The 19,197-nt window shown below is 36.5% G+C and overlaps 1 protein-coding gene across 1 annotated transcript; it reads left to right on the forward strand.

Moving 5' to 3' along the window:
- Positions 1-312: 312 nt before the first annotated feature.
- LOC118753325 (probable cytochrome P450 313a4) lies at positions 313-18,127 on the forward strand (the record flags this gene model as incomplete). Its single annotated transcript, XM_036488199.1, has 3 exons — positions 313-427; positions 535-702; positions 17,678-18,127. Coding segments are annotated over 3 exons (718 nt in total), but the record flags the coding sequence as incomplete, so codon positions are not given.
- Positions 18,128-19,197: the final 1,070 nt, after the last annotated feature.

The raw sequence follows: 19,197 nt of genomic DNA on the forward strand, positions 1-19,197 counted from the left end.
AACTAAATTAACGATTTGGTACAACCTAGATGGATATTAGAAGTTTTATATACATATTTAGTTATAATTACCAAACCATGGTAATAGTTCCCAATCCTTGGTAACAGTTCCCAAATATTGTCGAATTTCGGGAACTAAATATCTTTAGTTGTCGAAACTAATCCTTTTTCTCAGAGCGCAAATAAAGCTCTGCATTCCTTGCGGTCAGTCTCTCAGTATTAATTTATATATTTTTTTCAGTGGAATTAACTTATAAAATTATTTTTTAATTTAATGAAACTAGCTGTAATTTTAATTTTATTTTACCTTTAGCATGATGGAGAGGATTGCCAATGATGCAGCGTGCTCAACAATGGGCCTTGGTTTCTTAGCGCGCACACCCAGTTATTATAAGGCATTGCGTCATCTACGAAATTTTATGAACAAGGTATTTTCAAGCAAATATTACTGTGTATTCATTCATATTTTAATTTATTTATTATACTACGTACATATGTATGTAAAAATATATTTAATCAATTATCATTTCCTTAGCTAATAGAAAAGAATGCAAACAACAATATTAGTTCCAGTAGCAGTGAACCTTGGGCGAAAGGCGAAGAAGCGATGAACTCATTTTTAGACACGGCCTTGAATTATTACTGTCGAGGGCATTTGAAAAAAGAAGATGTTATCATCGAATCTATTGGCTTGATTGGCGCGGTAATTTATAATATGATCTAACATTCCAATAAAAGATTACTAATTTAGGTATACACATGATTATACAAAAATATGTACATGTATGTACATACATGCACACATACACTGAAAAAAGAGTCTAATCTCAGTACTGCTGGAGTCAATCGCTACTTTTGGACCGCTACTGCACTGACTTCTATTTCGGTAGCTGCTCTATTAACCCGTTGTAGTGCGCATGGTATTGCAGAGTCGAAACAGTCGCAAGCAGAATTGCAAAAACCTACGAAAGAGGCGTCCATACTCCTGGTAGTGAAGAGAGAGCCGATGCAGCTAAGGATAGTTGACAGCCCTGAATGTCTTGATTATAATTTTTAAAAATTTTCCGAGATGTGTAAAAAATGCAATCGTGCAAAATTAAAAGACTGCACAAATATTCAAATTCGAAAGATCGATGATGTTCTAAGTAAGTCTCGCAGAGTGTTCAAAACAAACTAAGCGATGACGAATAGCAGACCTAGCTAACGCGCACGTATCTGCCGAAATAACAGACATTGATAAAAATTGTATGGAAAACTGTGTAACATACAGCAAGTCTTGTCTTCAGGGTCACGAAATTCGAGCCAGATACTGCTGAGGAATTGACAACGTACTATTCATGCTATGCTTTTCCCCACCAGTTCACAAAATTGTAATCCACGCTCCTGATGTTATTGAACATGCTGTAGTAGATATCGATTGGAGAGCTCTTTGAAGAAGCTCCTGAAACCAAAAACAAAGAAATTTAAATTTATCGTTTCCATCACCAAAAAGGAATTTGCTTAATCGTTTGCTCCTGAGCTATGATCCCTTTTTAACTGGGCAGCAAAAATTACCTAGCAAGAGGTAGCCATTTTTTAGAAATTCGTTTTCGATTTTCTGAGTAACTTGGAAATCAATTTTCAATTAAATTTTTCATTATTTTATAAGTATTATTTTGCATCTTGTGAAAAACTTTTCCTGAAATAAGGCGGACCTATGCGTGCGTTTGACATAAAATTTCAATAAACGGATATTTAGCAATGCATAAAAACGTAGTTCTCCGGCTATACAGAGAAGCATGCAATGTAGGTCCCCCTTTAAAAAAAGCATTTTAATTTTTTCCAACTTTTTTGTTTCATTAGGCAGGGTGGAAGAGGGGGGCGTAAGAGGGTTTGGAGCCACTTAAGTGTGGCCATTCTATGATTAATTACTTATTATAATTTTCTAAAGCTGAAACCAAAGATTCACATCGATATCGCTACTGGAAGTATTTTTGGCAGCCGACTCCATACTAGATCGATGCGATGGTGACTACTGCCTAGGATATTGCCTTTTAAACGTAATCGCTGAAATACAAGCCAAGTAGGCGATCGAAAATCTAAGGAGTTTACAGGGTAGATACCGATTCATCTGTCCTGTAGTCGCTCCCCCGTACTGCAGGGTAGTTACGTCAACTGGTGACAGGTAACAAGACTCAGTGGTAAGAGTAATAATGCATTACATGCGTGATAAGCTGGGAACGTATTTTTATAGAACGTGCCTTTTTTCCTGCTAAAGATATAGAGTATATTCGGTTAAGAATATCCACGATTTAGCTTTTCCTGATTCCACATATGGCCCAAAACGCGGACTGTTACATTACATTTTGGCTCACACAGCTTTAGAAATACCACTGAAACTCAGTAGAAAATAATTATCCGATTATTTTTCTTCTTACACCTTAAACTATGAACATGTAGCGATATTTTTCATGTACACACAATTATTGTAGCTCACGTTGTTCAGGACTAGTGAACGGTTTAAGACCTGACTGTTGCATTACACATTTTGGAAGTAGATTTTAAAGGGATCGTATATTATCGTAAAAGTCTGCTCTCCTAGTTGAGTGTTTTCAATGGCTGAAATACAGCTTCTTAGCTTAAGGATGGAGCTAAAGAACTAAGTTTTAATTGGAGTGATAAAATAAAATTTGAGGTCAATGTAAACAAAAAATAGTCGGACTATTACGTTACAGAAATAGACTGTTACGTTACATGTACGATATACGTATTCTGTCCGATTAAATGCTAAAACAAACTCCGAAGCGCAGCTTACGATACATTTTCGAGACAAAACATGTTTCTTCACGATGTGTTTGGTAGTTACGCCAATTCCGTCTACACAACTCTTTCCATGGGAAGTGGCAAAATAATTACAATATATTTTTAATCCGAACTCGTTTTCTAATAAAGGAATAACTGCAGCAATATACTTATTTTTGAATTGCGATGAAGGTCCGTCACTCCAAATTTTCAATATTTTTACTGATTTTGGTAGTCCTGTTAGCAATATGTATTGTTTCCTTTTGTATGTGCCAAATCGTCGGATATGAAAACCTTCGATTGGAATCTGTATAATAGAAAGCAGTTGTGAACAAAGATAGTTGCTTCTGATTCCAGTGTGCGTTTTGAACTTCATCTTGCCATTCACATACGAAATTTTCAGCGAAATCAATTTGGAGCAATCCTTCGTTTAATTGTTCGTTAGAAGCCCTTGGGCGATCGTACTTGTAATAAATATCCGACTGCTCTCGCTTAACATAACTATGGCGGAAAAATTGGGGCGATAACGAAGTTATGTGAACAAGCAAGCCTTTCAGTGTTCCAGATTCTTCGCGTTTCTCGATTCATTTAGAACTGCCACTTTTTCGCCAGACCATCCATTTAACGGGAATATTTAGTTTAATGTCACTAAGTTGTTTCTTCAGTGATTCAGAAGATATACCATCACATTTGCCACATCTTGAAAACCAACAATCTGTGTTGGTATCCTCACACAAAAATTTCTTAACAAAACCTTGATTATATGTTGGCATTGATGGAGCATATTTATGAAGAGCTGCGACAGCCTCAATAAAATTGGAGTGATAAGAACACATGCACATGCAATGGGGGAGATCCTTATTTAATCTTATATGTTCTGGGCGATTTTCAGCAAACAATGTAAGGCCACAGCCATCTAAGGAAAATATAAATAATTATGGGCCAACATTCCACAACTTGTTGTTAAGATTCCTATACCTTTCCCTGTGGTTTCTTGTTCTTCATCAAATATTGCAAAGACTTCTTTGATAGTCAGGAGCATGTACCTCGTCGGAAGAAGTACTTTTTCCCCAGTTTCTAAGTTGTCGTATTGTTTAACATCTTTTGTTTTTGGAGAAATTTTGGAGATGTCATCCCTTTCGTAAAATCTTCTAATTTCTTCTTCAACCCTAAACCAGCAACTTTTCCGCCTATTCACCTAATATTTAAAGGGTCATGTCGGTCTTAATCTTTCATGTCGCTTATAATCTTTGTTAAGACTGCGTTTTTGCGTGCCCTAGAAGCGGGAAGTGCATTCATAGCTTTTTTCACTGCTTTACCTAGTGCTTGGGTGGATTTATAGCCTTTTTCAACCTCAGCGGCACCAATTTCGTGACCATTTATCGGTTCATTGACATCAGTGTGATTCAGAACCGGTTTAGATTTAATTTTTTCTCGGTGCTTCCTTACATTTTCTCGAATAACTGAGCGGCGGGTTTTAACACGTCTTTTAAATTCTTCGATTGGCAATTTATTTTCTTCATTTCTTAATTCCTTGCGCCGCTTTCTTTGGGCGGCGGCCCGTTTCTTTTTAAAGCCATCGAATTTTCGCGTTTGTTTTAACTTTTCTATGTAATTTTTATTTGTTTGAGCCTTGATTAGCTTTATGATTTTAATTGTATAACAGCTAGACGTCTTATGGCTTACAATTTAGCTTGGAAAATTAGCTAAAATAAAAAATTTCTTACTTGAAAATTAAAGTATTAAAAAGACTGTTACGTTACAAATATTTTTCCCTTTAAAACAAAGGTATAAGGGACAGTACAGTAGATTTTTTTTTTAAATTATGAAAGTAGGCCAAAATTGCTCGAAGAAAACTACGATCTTTCATTCTTTTAACCTGGTGGATTCCACGCCAAAAACTTTTTGGTGTTTTGGACTATTACATTACATTAAAAAAACCTGTCGAACTCATTTTCATATCGAAAGCTGCATTTATTGTCAAATATTTGTTTTATTAACTTAAAGAAAACATTAGCCCAGCTAAGAGCAGCAAGTATTATATGAAAAATGACCGTCATTAAATATAAACTACCTTTTAGTTTCGTGTTGTTCTTTTTTAATTTTTAATATTTTAAAGGTGTCTCAGGATTTAGTGAATTTTCATGTTTGAGAGAAGGAGATTCGTGTTTATATTTATGTTGTCCGATACCTTAGAATATGTATGACCAAGATATAATCAAAAATCTGCGAAACCTCAGAAAAAAAATTTTACCCTTGGTTTCGTTTTCGGCGATTTAGGCCATATACTCATTTGATATTGCCTTTTGTTTTGCTTTTTTAAGATATTTGCCATTTTTAGTCTATTGTACCTTTAAAAAAGTGATTATAGCGAGGGAAAAGCCCTTAATCCTGATAATATAAAAGTTTCAAACCTTCCATAATTAAATTGGGCGCCACTTATATCACGTCGAGCGCACATTTAGTACATTCAAAGCTTTAGCCTGTTCTGATACAAACAAATCAAGTTTATAATGAAGAAATGTGATGGATAAATAAACAAGTAATTAAAGGTCATATGCAAATGCGCAAAATTTTTTTGTATGAAAAGTACTTATACGCCATGTACATCTGAAAATATCTCGAAAACTTGTTCATTAGCCGAACATCAAATACCCGGCGCAAGTATTAAATAAGTATATGTTTTCCACCTTTCCGAAAACTACCGCTACATGGTGAGCCGGGGTGGTTGTACGCCTATTTTAAACATGTTCGATAGAACGTTCGGTTAGACATAATGAGATAAACTTATATAGTCATATGTGGGCAATACCACGCCCATTTACCAAAATTCCAAATAATGTTCGTTCTTTTCAAGGGATTGTTTTTAGTATCAATTTTGAGTAAGTTAGCGTCCTTAAGTTTCGAAATATTGAAGTTTCAAGCATTTCTGAAATTTACCGTTATATGAAAAGCGGCCGTAACTTAAGTCCGATTTCAATAATTTTCAACGTTTAGTGCCTTCTTTGCTATTTCTAGTGCCTTTTCCTGCCTATTTCGTTATTTTATTTTGCTTTTTTTTAAAGGTTTTTAGGTCCTAAAAATCTGTTCCCTGGTGATAGGTAATGTAATTTATTGCTTATGAGTTCTAAATTTTATTACTGTTTGATATGTAGTCAGCATTCTAATGCATTCAAAAAGTCGCAAAATTTCATTTTAAATCGCATTCATTCCTGCATTACTGGTAATGCAAAATTGAACACAATTTTCCTAGGACATCGCCGCTGGGAAAATTATGCATTTTCGAATGTGAAAACGGCAGTTTTACTGATTATTTTTTTGATCACTATATTGGTCAATTGACACTATTTCGCATACTGGAGCGATATAAAGTCAATTGACATATTATTACCTTTTCAAAAGCGAAATAAAATCCATTGACATTTTTGCTATTTCAAACATTAAATTTGAGCAGCTTAGCGGCGGCCCGTGTCCGTGCGCCAAACCAAGTCGTACCTACCGTGCCGCGCGGTTCTAAAATCACAAAGTAGTTTTTGATAAAATTGCAGATAGAGGGTATTATTGAATTTATTAAGCCCTCGATATTTTACTTTTTATATTTGTAAGTTATTGGAAGATTTTTTCAGCTTACATGATCTCGGTTCCGATATTAAATAATCAATAATTGTTTATACCCGCATTTTGGCACAGTGACTTGAAAGTGCCGTCTAATAAATAGTATCGTCATTCTCCTTAGCTGTTTTAAATGATGTCACACATTGTTGGCGGCGACATGAATACAGTGTAAGAAAATTCCTTTTCTATACTTGAGTATCCCACTTGCAAAGTGGGCTATGTAAAATTTTTTCGATTTTTAGTTTTTGGTGGATTACGTACTAGTATTTAAAGTAGTTTCCTGTCCACTAACAGCACAGTAAAAAATTTTTTTATAGCATAAAATGTCAACTCTTCTTCCAAAAGTCGCTACCATACTTATTTATAAACTTTCAAAAGTATCCATCTTCTGATGAACTTAGAAAAGTGCTTTAGGTCGTATAGACAGTTAATGTTATCTTACGTTATAATTTTAAAAGGCTCTTATTTATCAAAATTCTCAGGTAATAATAAAAAAGATTCAATTTAAATATTACTTGTTGTCGTAGTCATTTTTTACACTATTATAAAATCACATAACGCTGTTTGCAAGTGGACTACTCAATTGTTTCCTATAGAAAGGTCTTTTCCACCTTCGATATTCCGAATTCTTTCAGATATGCTTATTTAAAAACGCAATTCTTTCTGTGTTCCTTCGGTGTTACTGGACATGGCGGCAACACACTGTTTCTTCAATTTAATAGTCTTTGCTTTATTTTTGTGGAAGTGTAACTTGTTTTGCAAGTTCTGGATCATTTCTACATTCTTTCTTCAAATATTTCTCGTATTCCAGCTTTTTTTGCGTTTAGTTTTTCGCATAGTACATATTTTTATTATATTAATTTTAAATTGTCAACCAATTGCTGGGGCCCTTCATTGTGTGTTGATTAATAGCACACTGATGATTTGGCAATGACCTCTTTCATCTATGGAAACAACACTTTCGGGGCAATGCTTATTGTAACAACATTCATATCTCGCTCACTATACTAGAACAATACTTTTTTCTTTGAATCGACATACTTAAGCATTGTTGACGCTATTTCCATTTGAATGAGGAAATAACATTATTTACTTTATTTCCAAATTTTTATTGACTTAATTTTTTGAAAAGGTAAAATGTCGCTCGCTGTATTTCGCATCTGTATGCGAAATTAATTAATTAATCCCAACGGTTTGTACCCTCCTTTCCCGGCCAACCGACACGAGGGGCGCAGTCCGCATGACGTACGGAACTTTTTTTTGTTGTTTGGTGCCGAGTCGTGGAAACAGGAGTTTGTTAAGTGTCGAGATCTAAAACTATTCAGCTACGGAATCAAATTCATCAGCTGATTGGATATGCTGAAAATAGTATTTCAATTGATTGATTCAATTTATTTCAGATTGGAAATGATAGTTTTCTATATAGTAAAAATCGAGTCCGATATGCCAAACGTGCTGGAATGAGAGATTGCATGGCTTCACAAAAACAGAGGTCGAAAGTGTCTTGACACTCGATAGGGAACATTAAAATTTATCCCAGCCAGACGGGCCGGGCTATTAATCAAGCCCATCGTTAATTTTACAAAAAATATTACACCTAGCATTTTTCTACGACTTGCGAGTGTAGGCAAATTTATGAGCTTTCGACGACTTGTATAAGAGTGAGATTGTAGTCAGAATCCCAGTTAAAATCACGCAATGCAAAAAGCAAGATTTGTTTTTGAATTGATTGAATCCTTTCTGAATGAACAACCTTAAAAAGAAACATATAATCTTACATTTTTAAGAGTGTGACATATAGTTTGCATTACACCAACTAACCACGTTGCTTAGATCCGCTTGTAACAAACCTTTCTTCGATAGAGGACAATGTTTTAGAAATCGGCATACATTCAATTTTTTGTACATTTTATTATAGAAGAAATATAATTAATGAATATCAGGAACAGAATCGGACCAAGGTGGCTTTCCTGAGGAACTCCTGAAGAAACTTGAATGATGTTGGAAGAACAATTATTAAAAATAACTATTCGTGTGCTATCAGAGAGGTAAGAAGAGGTCCACTGAAGAAGACTGGGCTGGAAGCCGATTAGGTCGAGTTTACGGATGAGTAACGAGTGACGTGTAATTGCTGGCTTATGCCGATGACATCGACATCATCGGTACCAAAAACTGCGAAGTCTGTTCAGCCTTTTCCAAGCTGGATAGGGAAGCACAGCGAATGGGTCTGGTGGTAAACGAGGACAAGACGAAGTATCTCCTGTCATCAAACAAACAGTCAGCACATTCGCGCCTTGGCACGCACGTCACTGTTGACAGTTACAATTTCGAGAACGTAGAGAATTTCGTTTACTTGGGAACCAGCATTAACACCGATAATAATGTCAGCATTGAAATCCAACGTAGAATCACTCTTGCCAACAAGTGCTACTTTGGACTGAGTAGGCAATTCAGGAGTAAAGTCCTCCTCGACGTACGAAAACCACGCTCTATAAGTCATTCATCATGCCTGCGCTGGTATATGGCGCAGAAGCATGGAGTGTTTGAGAGAACGATTTTGCGGAAGATTTACGTGCCTTTACGCGTTGGCGACGGCGAGTACCGCAGACGATGGAACGATGAGCTGTATGAGCTTTACAACGATATGGACATAGTGCAGCGAATTAAAATACAGCGGCTCCGCTGGCTTGGTCATGTCGTTCGAATGGACACCGACGCTCCAGCTCTGAAAGTATTCAACTCGGAATCCGCTGGTGGTAGCAGAGGAATAGGGAGGCCCCCACTGCGATGGAAAGATCAGGTGGAGAAGGACTCGGCTTCACTTTTCGTTTCCAATTGGCGTCAGTTGGCGCAGAGGAGAAACGACTGGCGTGCTTTGCTGAACTCGGCCAAAATCGCTTAGGCGGTTACAGCGCCAAAAAAGAAGAAGAAGAGAACGAGTGACGTACTTTGCCAAAAGCTTTACTGATATCGGTATATATTACGTCGGTATGAGCATTTTCTCTAAAACTGTCTGAGACGTGAGTTGTAAACTCCAATAAATTAGTGATAACAGATCTTCCTTTAGAAAACTGGTGTTGAGATTGTGAAATTAAATAAGGTATAGAACATGTCAGCTGATAAACAATAATTGATTCGTATAATTTGGGATAGCGGAGAGCTTCGCTATGCCTCTATAGTTTTCTATTGAAGCGCTGCTGCCGTATTTGTGAAGTGGTATTATTAAAGTTTCTTTCCAGGCTGACGGAAAAACGTCATGTTTTAGTGACAAGTTGAACAGAGTTGTTAAAGGCTCGCAGGTGTTCTCAGCGCAGTTTTTAAGAAAACAGGTCGAAATATGATCAGGTCCAGGCCTAAATGACGCTTTTAAGGTTTTTAAACTGTAAAACTGTAAAACTTCATCGGAAGATATTACTGGAATATAAGCAGAGTTGATTGCACAAAACTCATACGGATAGCCTCCACTTATAGGGAAGTCTACAGAATACTTGGACCTAAAGAAGTGCGCAAACATGTTGGCAATGACTTGGCTGTCGCTAGAAACAGTGTTACGATAATGCATAGCGGATGGAAAACCATGTACCTTACGTTTTGAATTTACGAAACCATAAAATTACTTGTGATTGTTAATTAAATTCTTTTTAGTTTTACATAAATATGACTAATTACATTGCTTATTAATGCTAAGTAGCTATGTCACAAAACTGAGTACTTTACGTAATCACTGTGTAAGCCCGTTCTTTTATGCAGTTTAAAAGAATTTGACTTTTTATTTTTATTTTTTAAAATGTTTGAAATTAATGGAGCCCTACAAATTTGGAATTTATTTACAAGCAAATTATTATTATTATTATTATTTATTAGAGAAATATAAAATATTGCACTAACATTAATTGCACACTAGCTGCTGAGGCCTACGGTGCTATTGTAATTAATTAATATGAACATCGTGTTGAGGATTGTAGGTAGTAAAGCTAGTTTTACAAAGATTTGTGTAAATCTATTTCTTTTAAAAAGTTAAATAGCGTAGTTATATTACTTACATTTATATCTTTTAATAGTGAGGATGGTAAGGTGGTACCAAAATTGGAGGTGCGTTTTGAGGATAATGGGGAACATGAGTCTAGGATGTGTGTTACATTGAGATGGTCCCCGCAAAGCGGACATACAGGAGAAGGGTCGCCAAGGAGGAGATGTTGATGGGTTAGTTTGGTATGGCCTATCCTGAGACGCGTGAAAACACTTGTTAGTAATCTGGAAGCTGAGGAAGGGAAAAGAGATTTCTTGCACTGGGGATTATATTGCATGTATGGATGATTGAATTGGGACCAGGAATTAAGTTTTAGAGTGTATATATGGCTTTGAATGTATTTAACGAGGTCCTTTCTGGAAGGAGAGTCAAATGATATGGTGGGGGTAAGATACATATTTTTGGCTGCTAAATCTGCGTGTTCATTGCCTTTGATACCTACGTGACTGGGAATCCAGACGATTTTTATTTTATCAGCGCGCTTAATTAGCTGGTCTCGGATTTGACTAGCAATTTGGTTGTCGTTGTATATATTTTTTATACTGTCCGAAAAAACTGCAAACTTCCCTTTTTTGATTACTGCGTAATCGATTGCCTTCAGTATTGCGACGGCTTCCGCAGTATAGATGGAGGCATATAGAGGCAGAGATCCGCCATATATAAGGTCTCCGTTTTCTTTCACAACGGCGAAATCGGTATTGTGTTCGGATTTGGATCCGTCAGTAAAAATCGGGCACCAGTCAAATAGGTCTTCACTGTTTATTATCTGGTTGAAAAGTTGAGTGAATGTGGTTTTGCATGTGGTGCTTTTAGGAAAATTATGCAATTGTATATTTAAGGATGAGGGTGATAATATTCAAGGTGTGTCGACTCACTTTTTTACAACTAGATGGTATTTTTATCCCCAAGTCTTTACAGTAGGCGATGCAATGGCGTAAGGTGGATACGATTGAGTGTCTGCGTTTATTTCGGGAAGCGCTACGAAAAGTGTCAAACAGGAGTTTGTTGGTCGTATTCATTAATTTGGGGATAAGTTTGTATGTGGTTTCTTGGCATCTATCAATAATTAATGGAAGACCGGCCTCGGCTAGCACACATTTTGTGGGGGAAGTAGGAAAGCCTTTAATGGTGCACCGCACTGATGTATGGTATGGTTTGTTGAGGAGAGCTGGATGGGACTTGGCGAACCTACCGTATATTTGGAGTCCGTAGTCAATTTTGGATAGAACTAGAGATTGTGTCAGGTTGACAAGCGTGTTAGTGTGGATGCGGAGACGACAAGTACTTTATTATGTTCAAACGTGGGATTAGTTTTTTTCTGAGTTCAGTGCATTGGTATTTGAATGTGTATTTGTTGTCAAAGATTATACCTAACAGCTTTAATGTACTTACATTTTCTATATTGTTATTGGCTGTGTTTACTTGTATCGGAGAACAGTGATGTTTACGGCATATATGGAGTATTTTGCATTTGTTGACGGATAGGATAGCTCCAGAAGAAATACCCCAAGAACGTATGTCTTCAAGTAAGTTGGAAAATACGTCTTGTACTTTCTTTGTGTCTTTCTCTTTAGTATAAAATACTGCATCGTCAGCGTAGACATTAAGATGTAGGCCGCGGTATTTGGAGATCATTACGTTGAGTTTTTGAAAGGCTGTTATGAGTAGGACGACCGAGAGGGGGGAGCCTTGGGGGATACCATTGGCAAGTGGAAAAGTTTCCGAGTAGGTGCCATTGACTTTGGCTTGGAAACTACGTATGGAGAGAAATGACTTAATTAAGTTGTACATTCTGCTGCCTATTTCCCATAAAGCGAGTTGTTCTAGAACTACGTGGGCCCCTACGCGCTCAAAAGCTTTTTCGAAGTCCGTAGATAGCACGGATACATGGTTTTTTGTTGATATAGCATCACAGATAAAATGCTGGAGAAGAAGTAAAGCATCAAGGGTGCTGTGATTATTTTTGAATGCAACTTGGTTGTGGCTTATCAAGTGGTTTTTGGTTAAGAACCACATTAAGCGTTTTGTGAGCATTTTCTCGAGGATTTTACTTAAACAGGACAACAGGGAGATCGGCCGGTAACTGTTAATATTATCTATAGCTTGGTTAGGTTTTGGGATCGGAAGGAGGGTGGCGGAAAGCCAGGTGTGGGGATATGTGCCGCTTTCAAGGATTTTGTTGTATAAGACTAATAAAATATTTTTGCACCGGTTTGGGAGATGTCGCAGCATGGGATAGGATATACGATCTTTGCCAGGGGTTTTCCCTTTAGAATGTTGGAGGGCATGTTCCAGCTCTATATAGCTGAATTCCTTTTCTAAGTATGGTGCATCAGTTGCCACTTTGGATGGGTTGTAAGACTGGGAGAGTATTGTGCTTTTTCTATTGATGTACGCTGTATGGAAGTTGGAGTCATGAGCGTAATTCGACCAGGTTTCGCCGAAAATGTTGGCTATTTCTAAGGGTGAGGAAAATAGCTGATTGGAAAGCTGGATAACTTTAATGGGAGTAGGAGGGATTCCGGTAAGGGCTTTGATTTTCGACCAGATTTTTTTGGGTGAGTAAGAGGGGTTGATGTCTTCAGTAAATTTTCCGATAGATTCTGCTTTCGCTGCCTTGACACTTTTTTTAAAAATTGCATTGGCCTTTTTGTAGGCAATTAAATTGGGGACTGAGGGAGATGATTTGTAAATATGCCACAGCTTTTGTTTTTCTGCTCTTAGGGTACTAAGATTTTTATTCCACCATGCCGCGTAGATTTTTAAAGGAGTTGTTTTGCTTTGTGGAATGGCCACATTGGCCGCGGACCTGATTGCTTTTGTGATGTTGGCCGCAAGTTGATGAACATTGGAGGTGTTCCAGTTTTTAAAGTTTTTTTCACAAGTGGTTTGATACATATCCCAGTTGGCAGCGTCGGTATTAAAATTCGGGGACTTGGTGAGATGACAAGGATTTAGCTTGGTTTGAATGACCGAAAGTAAGGGAAAATGATCACTACCGTACAGACTACTTAGCGTTCTCCAGCTACATTTGGGGCTTAACTGTGCAGATGCCAGCGTTAAATCAATGTTTATGAATGTGTTGTGGGTTGAAAAATGAGTGGGAGAGCCGTCATTCAAAATAATTAGTTTTCAGCGAAAATTACATTTTCAACTATGGTACCTCGTTTGTTGGACTTTTCAGAGCCCCACAGAGGGCTCCAAGCATTAAAATCTCCTAGTAGGAAGGGTGGACTTACTGAACGGGAGAGTAGAGAGCAGATATCTGCCTCACAGAAAGTTTGGGATGGTGGGATGTATTTACGTGTTAATGATAGTAATTTGAAATGTAAGCTTTATTTCAATGGATATTGATTGGATGGTCGATGATAGAAATACTATTCGGTGGGGAATGTTACGTTTGATAAAGATTGCGACGCCCTGTTTGGCGTTTTTGTTATTAACACAGTTGTGAAAATACCCCACATAGGCTTTTGGGATAATAATATTCTTAGTATTATACGGGATATGAGTTTCCTGAAGGCATATTACATTAGGATGGGTATCTCTGATTAGTAAATCAAGTTCATTGTAGTTATTGAGATAGCCTTTGATGTTCCACTGAATGATTGTGAAGGCCATGTTGTATGTTTGTTTAAATATAAACCGGGTTTTATGAAATAGGTGCAAGTTAAGAATAAATGTAAATGTAGATGTAGATGTAAACGAGAATATAAATGTAAATGTAAGTATAGGTATATATAAAGGTTAGATAATCTGTGTATAAATATATATATATATAAATATAATTACGTATGTAGGTGCAAAATTAATGTTAGAGAGCGTTGAATGTTATTGTTAGTGTGTGTTGTATGTATATAAACAGATGATTTAGATTTGAGTGGTTTTGTTGGGGGCTGTTTTGGATTTGATGTATTCTTTTAATGCTGTTGTTGTTGCAGATGATAAGACGTTATTGTTGATGGGATGTGGTGAGTGCGTTTTGTAGTTTTCGTCTTTTGCTCGCTGGTGAGTTATTTCGAATTCCATTGTGTCTGGTGTTTGTTTACTCGAATTTGTTTCAGTAGTGTTATTGAAAGTATTGTGATTTGAGGAGGAAGGGAATAGTTGTCGTGGTTCATTGGATATGTTATTGCTACTGCTGTAGAGAGGTCTTGTAGGTCAGATGATTGCGGCTCATTGCTAGTTGACTGGATGCTGTGAGTTTTATTTGCTTTAAGACTTTCTTCTCGACGAAACCGGTTTTAGGGGATTCGCTGAGAAGAGTAGTGTTGTTGGTAGATTGTTTTGGCTTTGGTGCAGATATGTTGTTTGTATGTGCAGAGTTTGTTTCAATTTCATTGTTAGGTTTTAGGGCTGAGACGAAGGTTTGGGAGTTTGGTAAGATGGGATTCCGGGATTTGTATATTTTGTTTGCTTCTTTCATTGTACATTTTGTTTCAGTCTTTATTTTTAGTACTTCTTTTGCTTGCAAATATTTTGGGAATATATTTGATGAAGCAGCATGTTCACCTGCACAGTTAGCGCAAAATGACCTGATGCATGGGTCGGGGATGTGGGGTGGTAGGTTGCATGTAGAGCAGGCTGGAAGATTTTTACAGAATTTTTGCATATGCCCTAATTTTTGGCACATCTTGCATCGCATGGGATTCGGGTAAAACGGGCGCACTTGCGTAGTTATCCAAGCTATATCAATTTTCTCTGGAAGAAAATAGCTGTCGAATGAGATTAGGACAACTCCTGTGGGTTTAGAAACTCCGTTTGTAGTACGTTGAAATTTGTAGATATTCGTAACATTGTAGTTTTTGAGTTCTTCGATGATCTCCCTTTCAGGGACGTTGTTCAAAAATGGAGCATAAACCGTGCCTTTAACGCTGTTTAGGTTGTCGTGATATTTGGTCGTGATTTCGCAAAGGCCAGGGAGAGATCGAGCGTCAATGAACTTTTTGGCTGATTGTCGGTTTTTGACGAGAAGTATCAGACCACCATCTGACTGCAGGCTTATTGAATTGATATCCTTACATAAGGCGAGTAATGATTTGTGAATTGCAAATATCGAGTAGTTGGAAAAAGATTTGTTTTCATCAGCTGGTTTTATAACTATAAATTTAGGATCATCCTTTTTAGTCACGGGGAGTTCGGGGAATTCTTCGCACAAATTTGATGTCTTTTTCCGTTTAGAACGGGGGCTGGGTGATAATAGAGCATATCTATTATCCCCAAAATTGAAAGCCCCTGGGGCCATTGTCAATTAGATCACACACAAGAGCTAAGTAACTTGTCTTAATTGTCACAAAGTAATAAATAATAATCGCGTGTACACTGCACACGAACGAATAGGGCGAAAAAGAAATTGCAATCAACAAGCGTAGCACAACCGTATCGCAAGAGGGCTAGTCGGAGACTGACAAGCAAATTTTTTTCCGGCTTTTGCAAATTGAATAAGTTCTCTGTACGATGGTTGTTAAAAAAATACGTGAACATAAATATATGGTATATGGGCTGTGGAAAAAGGGATATTTCCAGCAGTAAACGTTTTAGTGTGGGCAACAATGATATATTTTAAATAAGTCAGATCGGAATATGCGCTCTCTGGGAAGAGAATACCTGTAATTATTGCACCATGGTTTCAAATCCATTTATTTATTATTTATTTCATAGTAGGAGAGCTTCTCAAACAATATATAAGCAATTTTTTCGATTCAAGTTGTTAAAAAGTAATGAATATCTACTCCCGGGACTAATCCCGGGATTGTGACAACGCCATGCCGAAAATCCCGGGATCGTACGTCAAAGAGAACATAGTCGTTTTAACAATATTTTTTGTTTTCTCTTCTTTAAATACCTGCATTGGTTTCTCTGTGTATTATGATTCTTTTGGACCAATCTTAAAATAAACTACTAGACACAAAATAAGAAAGTGTGCACTGTAATTCTTAACTTAAATTTTCATGATTTGCCTTTGAAGTTATATATTCCTTTCAATAATTTCAAATGGGGCTCTTTGGGGAATTTATTTTTAGCAAAAATTTAAAGAACAGTAATTTTGTTTACTCGTCGGGCAACCTTTTATTCGTAGGGATATACATTGGATCCTTGGCTAAAATTTTATGTGGTAAAACTGTCCCTTCTTTGCTATTTAAAGTCAAAGAGTAAGCTCCTTCAATAGGGATTTCCAGCAGAAATGATCAACGTCTGACTATAAAGAGAACCGATGCTCAAATAATTAAAAAACTATAGGTCTGACCTTTGATAAGATAAGAATTAGGTAACGGGCTGCTTTTTTAAAAAATAACTGTATTCTGATCCGATTCGGCTGACAGCCACTACTTTGAAAACAGAATTTTGTTCAAAATTTTCATTGCTGGAAAGTAATAATTTATTTTCCATATCCACCTATTTAGCTCGCTATAATGACAAATTGTTCAAACCAGTCGCAGAAGAAAGCATTAAAAATGACTTACAAAAACTAAAATGGAAAAACGCTGATGAAGTTACCCTGCACGAAATGTATCTAACTATAAGCTAACTTCAAGTTGATTAGGAAGAAGCAACAACTCACTTATTATCTGTATTTTTTTTTCGACGAAAGCTAACTATACTTGTATGGCAATGGCCGCGAAATAGTCAAGGGTGGTTTACCTCTGCATTAGATGTAGTCAAGGGTGGTTACCTCTGCATTTGGTGTAACTAACTTGTAACTAACTATTTTTGGACATAAAATATCAATAGGAAAAACAAAATATATTTTTTATTTTTTTATTTTTATTTATTTTATTACATTTCATATTTGTTACCATATTCTACTGTAGGTGGTTCCATATTCGAACTTCGTCAGACATAACTTCCAAATGATAATATGAAATTTCGATCTTCCTTTTATTTGTCCTCAATTCGAAAAAGTATTTGCGAAGTGCATGATATTTAAATAGAAACGCGTTTAAAGAAAACAATCTCGAGCTTTACTCCTGCAGTACTTGTCCACTTGTTTCAAGTTAACTTTTTGTAGCTAACTACAGGTTATATATTTTATAGAAATCCCGCAAAAAAGCTAACTACAAGTAGGTTATTTTTTATCAATTGATAATTTTTTTCTACAGGGTACAGATTCGCGGCTCAATATGGCTAAATTCAAAATGGCGGATAATTTTTTAAAACGTATAAACACACCACATACATATTACCTAGTTTCAACAATTTTAGTTAGTTTTATTTAAAAATACTAATAAAGTACACATATTTTTAATTTCAGTCATTTGAAACAGTGGCCACGGCCATATATTCGGTTTTGGTTATGTTAGCTATGCATCCGGATGTACAGGAAAATCTTTTTCGTGAAACCTATGCGCTATTTCCTCAAAAGAACATTGAAGTTACATATGATCACCTGAAACAGGCGCCTTACCTGGACATGGTAGTGGCCGAAACATTACGCCTTATGCCGTCCATACCAATTATCGGACGGCAAGCAATACGCAAAGCCAGATTAACGTCGGAGATAGATTTATCACCGAATATGCAAGTGATAGTGCCTATTTTTAGCTTGCATCGCTCTAAAACCTGGTGGGGGCAACAGGCTCATCTTTTCAATCCTAATAACTTCACGCCTGAAAATATTGCTAAACGGAATCCGTATGTATACATGCCGTTCTCGAAGGGCGCAAGAAATTGTATAGGTAAGTGTTGAAACCCCTCTAAATAAATTGTAGTTGTATTTCGACTGCTGAGTGGAAGAGCGCCCTATCTTAGCAGCCAGTTCGAAAACTCCCTATCTCAGACAACTTTTCAAGAACGCCCTATTTCAGAATTCGGTTTAAAAATGCCCTATCTCAGCTGCCGATTCAAACATATTTTCAAAATATTTTCAATTGAGGAAGGGTGTTTTTCAATAAAACTCTAAAATAGGGAGTTCTTCAAACAAATTCTGAAGTAGGGCGTTCTTCCGGTCAGCTGTCGATTTGTAAATATTAGTTTAAATTTGTTATGTATTTTTTGATAACGAGTTTGCTGGTAGAAGGTCATAATGGAAAAAATGAGTGCGTGTAGTTGAGGTAACCACCTTTTCAGATACTCAGAAACGAGATTGAAAAATAGAATTACAACCTCATTGAAATGGCTATATGTGCAATGCTTATGTTGGAATTTTTCGTAAAGCCGTCCATTCATGTGTATGGGCAAATTTTTAAATTTAAATTCTTGTGAAAGTTTTACGTCACTCGCAATGTGTGTGGCGTTTTTGGCGAGCATTTGCGCATTTCGTATTTAATTTATCGTCGCATTTTACTTTGCACTGTAATTTTTTTACTTTTTAAAAGGAAAAATTGAAATTTGGCAAAAAAAAAGTGAAAAATATAAGGAGGTACAGATGTGAAAATCAAAAAGCATACGTGAGAAATTTTCTCAATCTCGTGGACTTGTCATTTCAATATTTTTTAATGTGTTCTCACTGATAGTCCTCTGCAATAACGACACAACTCAAAATTGTATAGTTTTCAGTGTGTTTTGTGTTTAGTAATTTAGCAATAATATGTCTTGGAAGGTAATTATTCCGGATTAGTTGCAGTCATTCTTCAGGGAAAGCTTTCAAATTATCAGATTTTACTAAAGATTTAGAAGATTGGACTGAAAAAATACGATATAAGTAACAACTCCCCAGTAGTTAAACGAAAATAACTCCACCGGTATTAGCGAACAACGTCATGATATCGATATTTCCTATAAGAAATGACTAAGTAACAGGGATGGAATTTAAAAATTTCAAAATGTGCCTAA

The sequence above is a fragment of the Rhagoletis pomonella genome, unplaced genomic scaffold (genome assembly GCF_013731165.1).
Source record: "Rhagoletis pomonella isolate Grant_MI unplaced genomic scaffold, Rhpom_1.0 Rhpom_scaffold_02353, whole genome shotgun sequence".
Lineage (NCBI taxonomy): Eukaryota > Metazoa > Arthropoda > Insecta > Diptera > Tephritidae > Rhagoletis > Rhagoletis pomonella.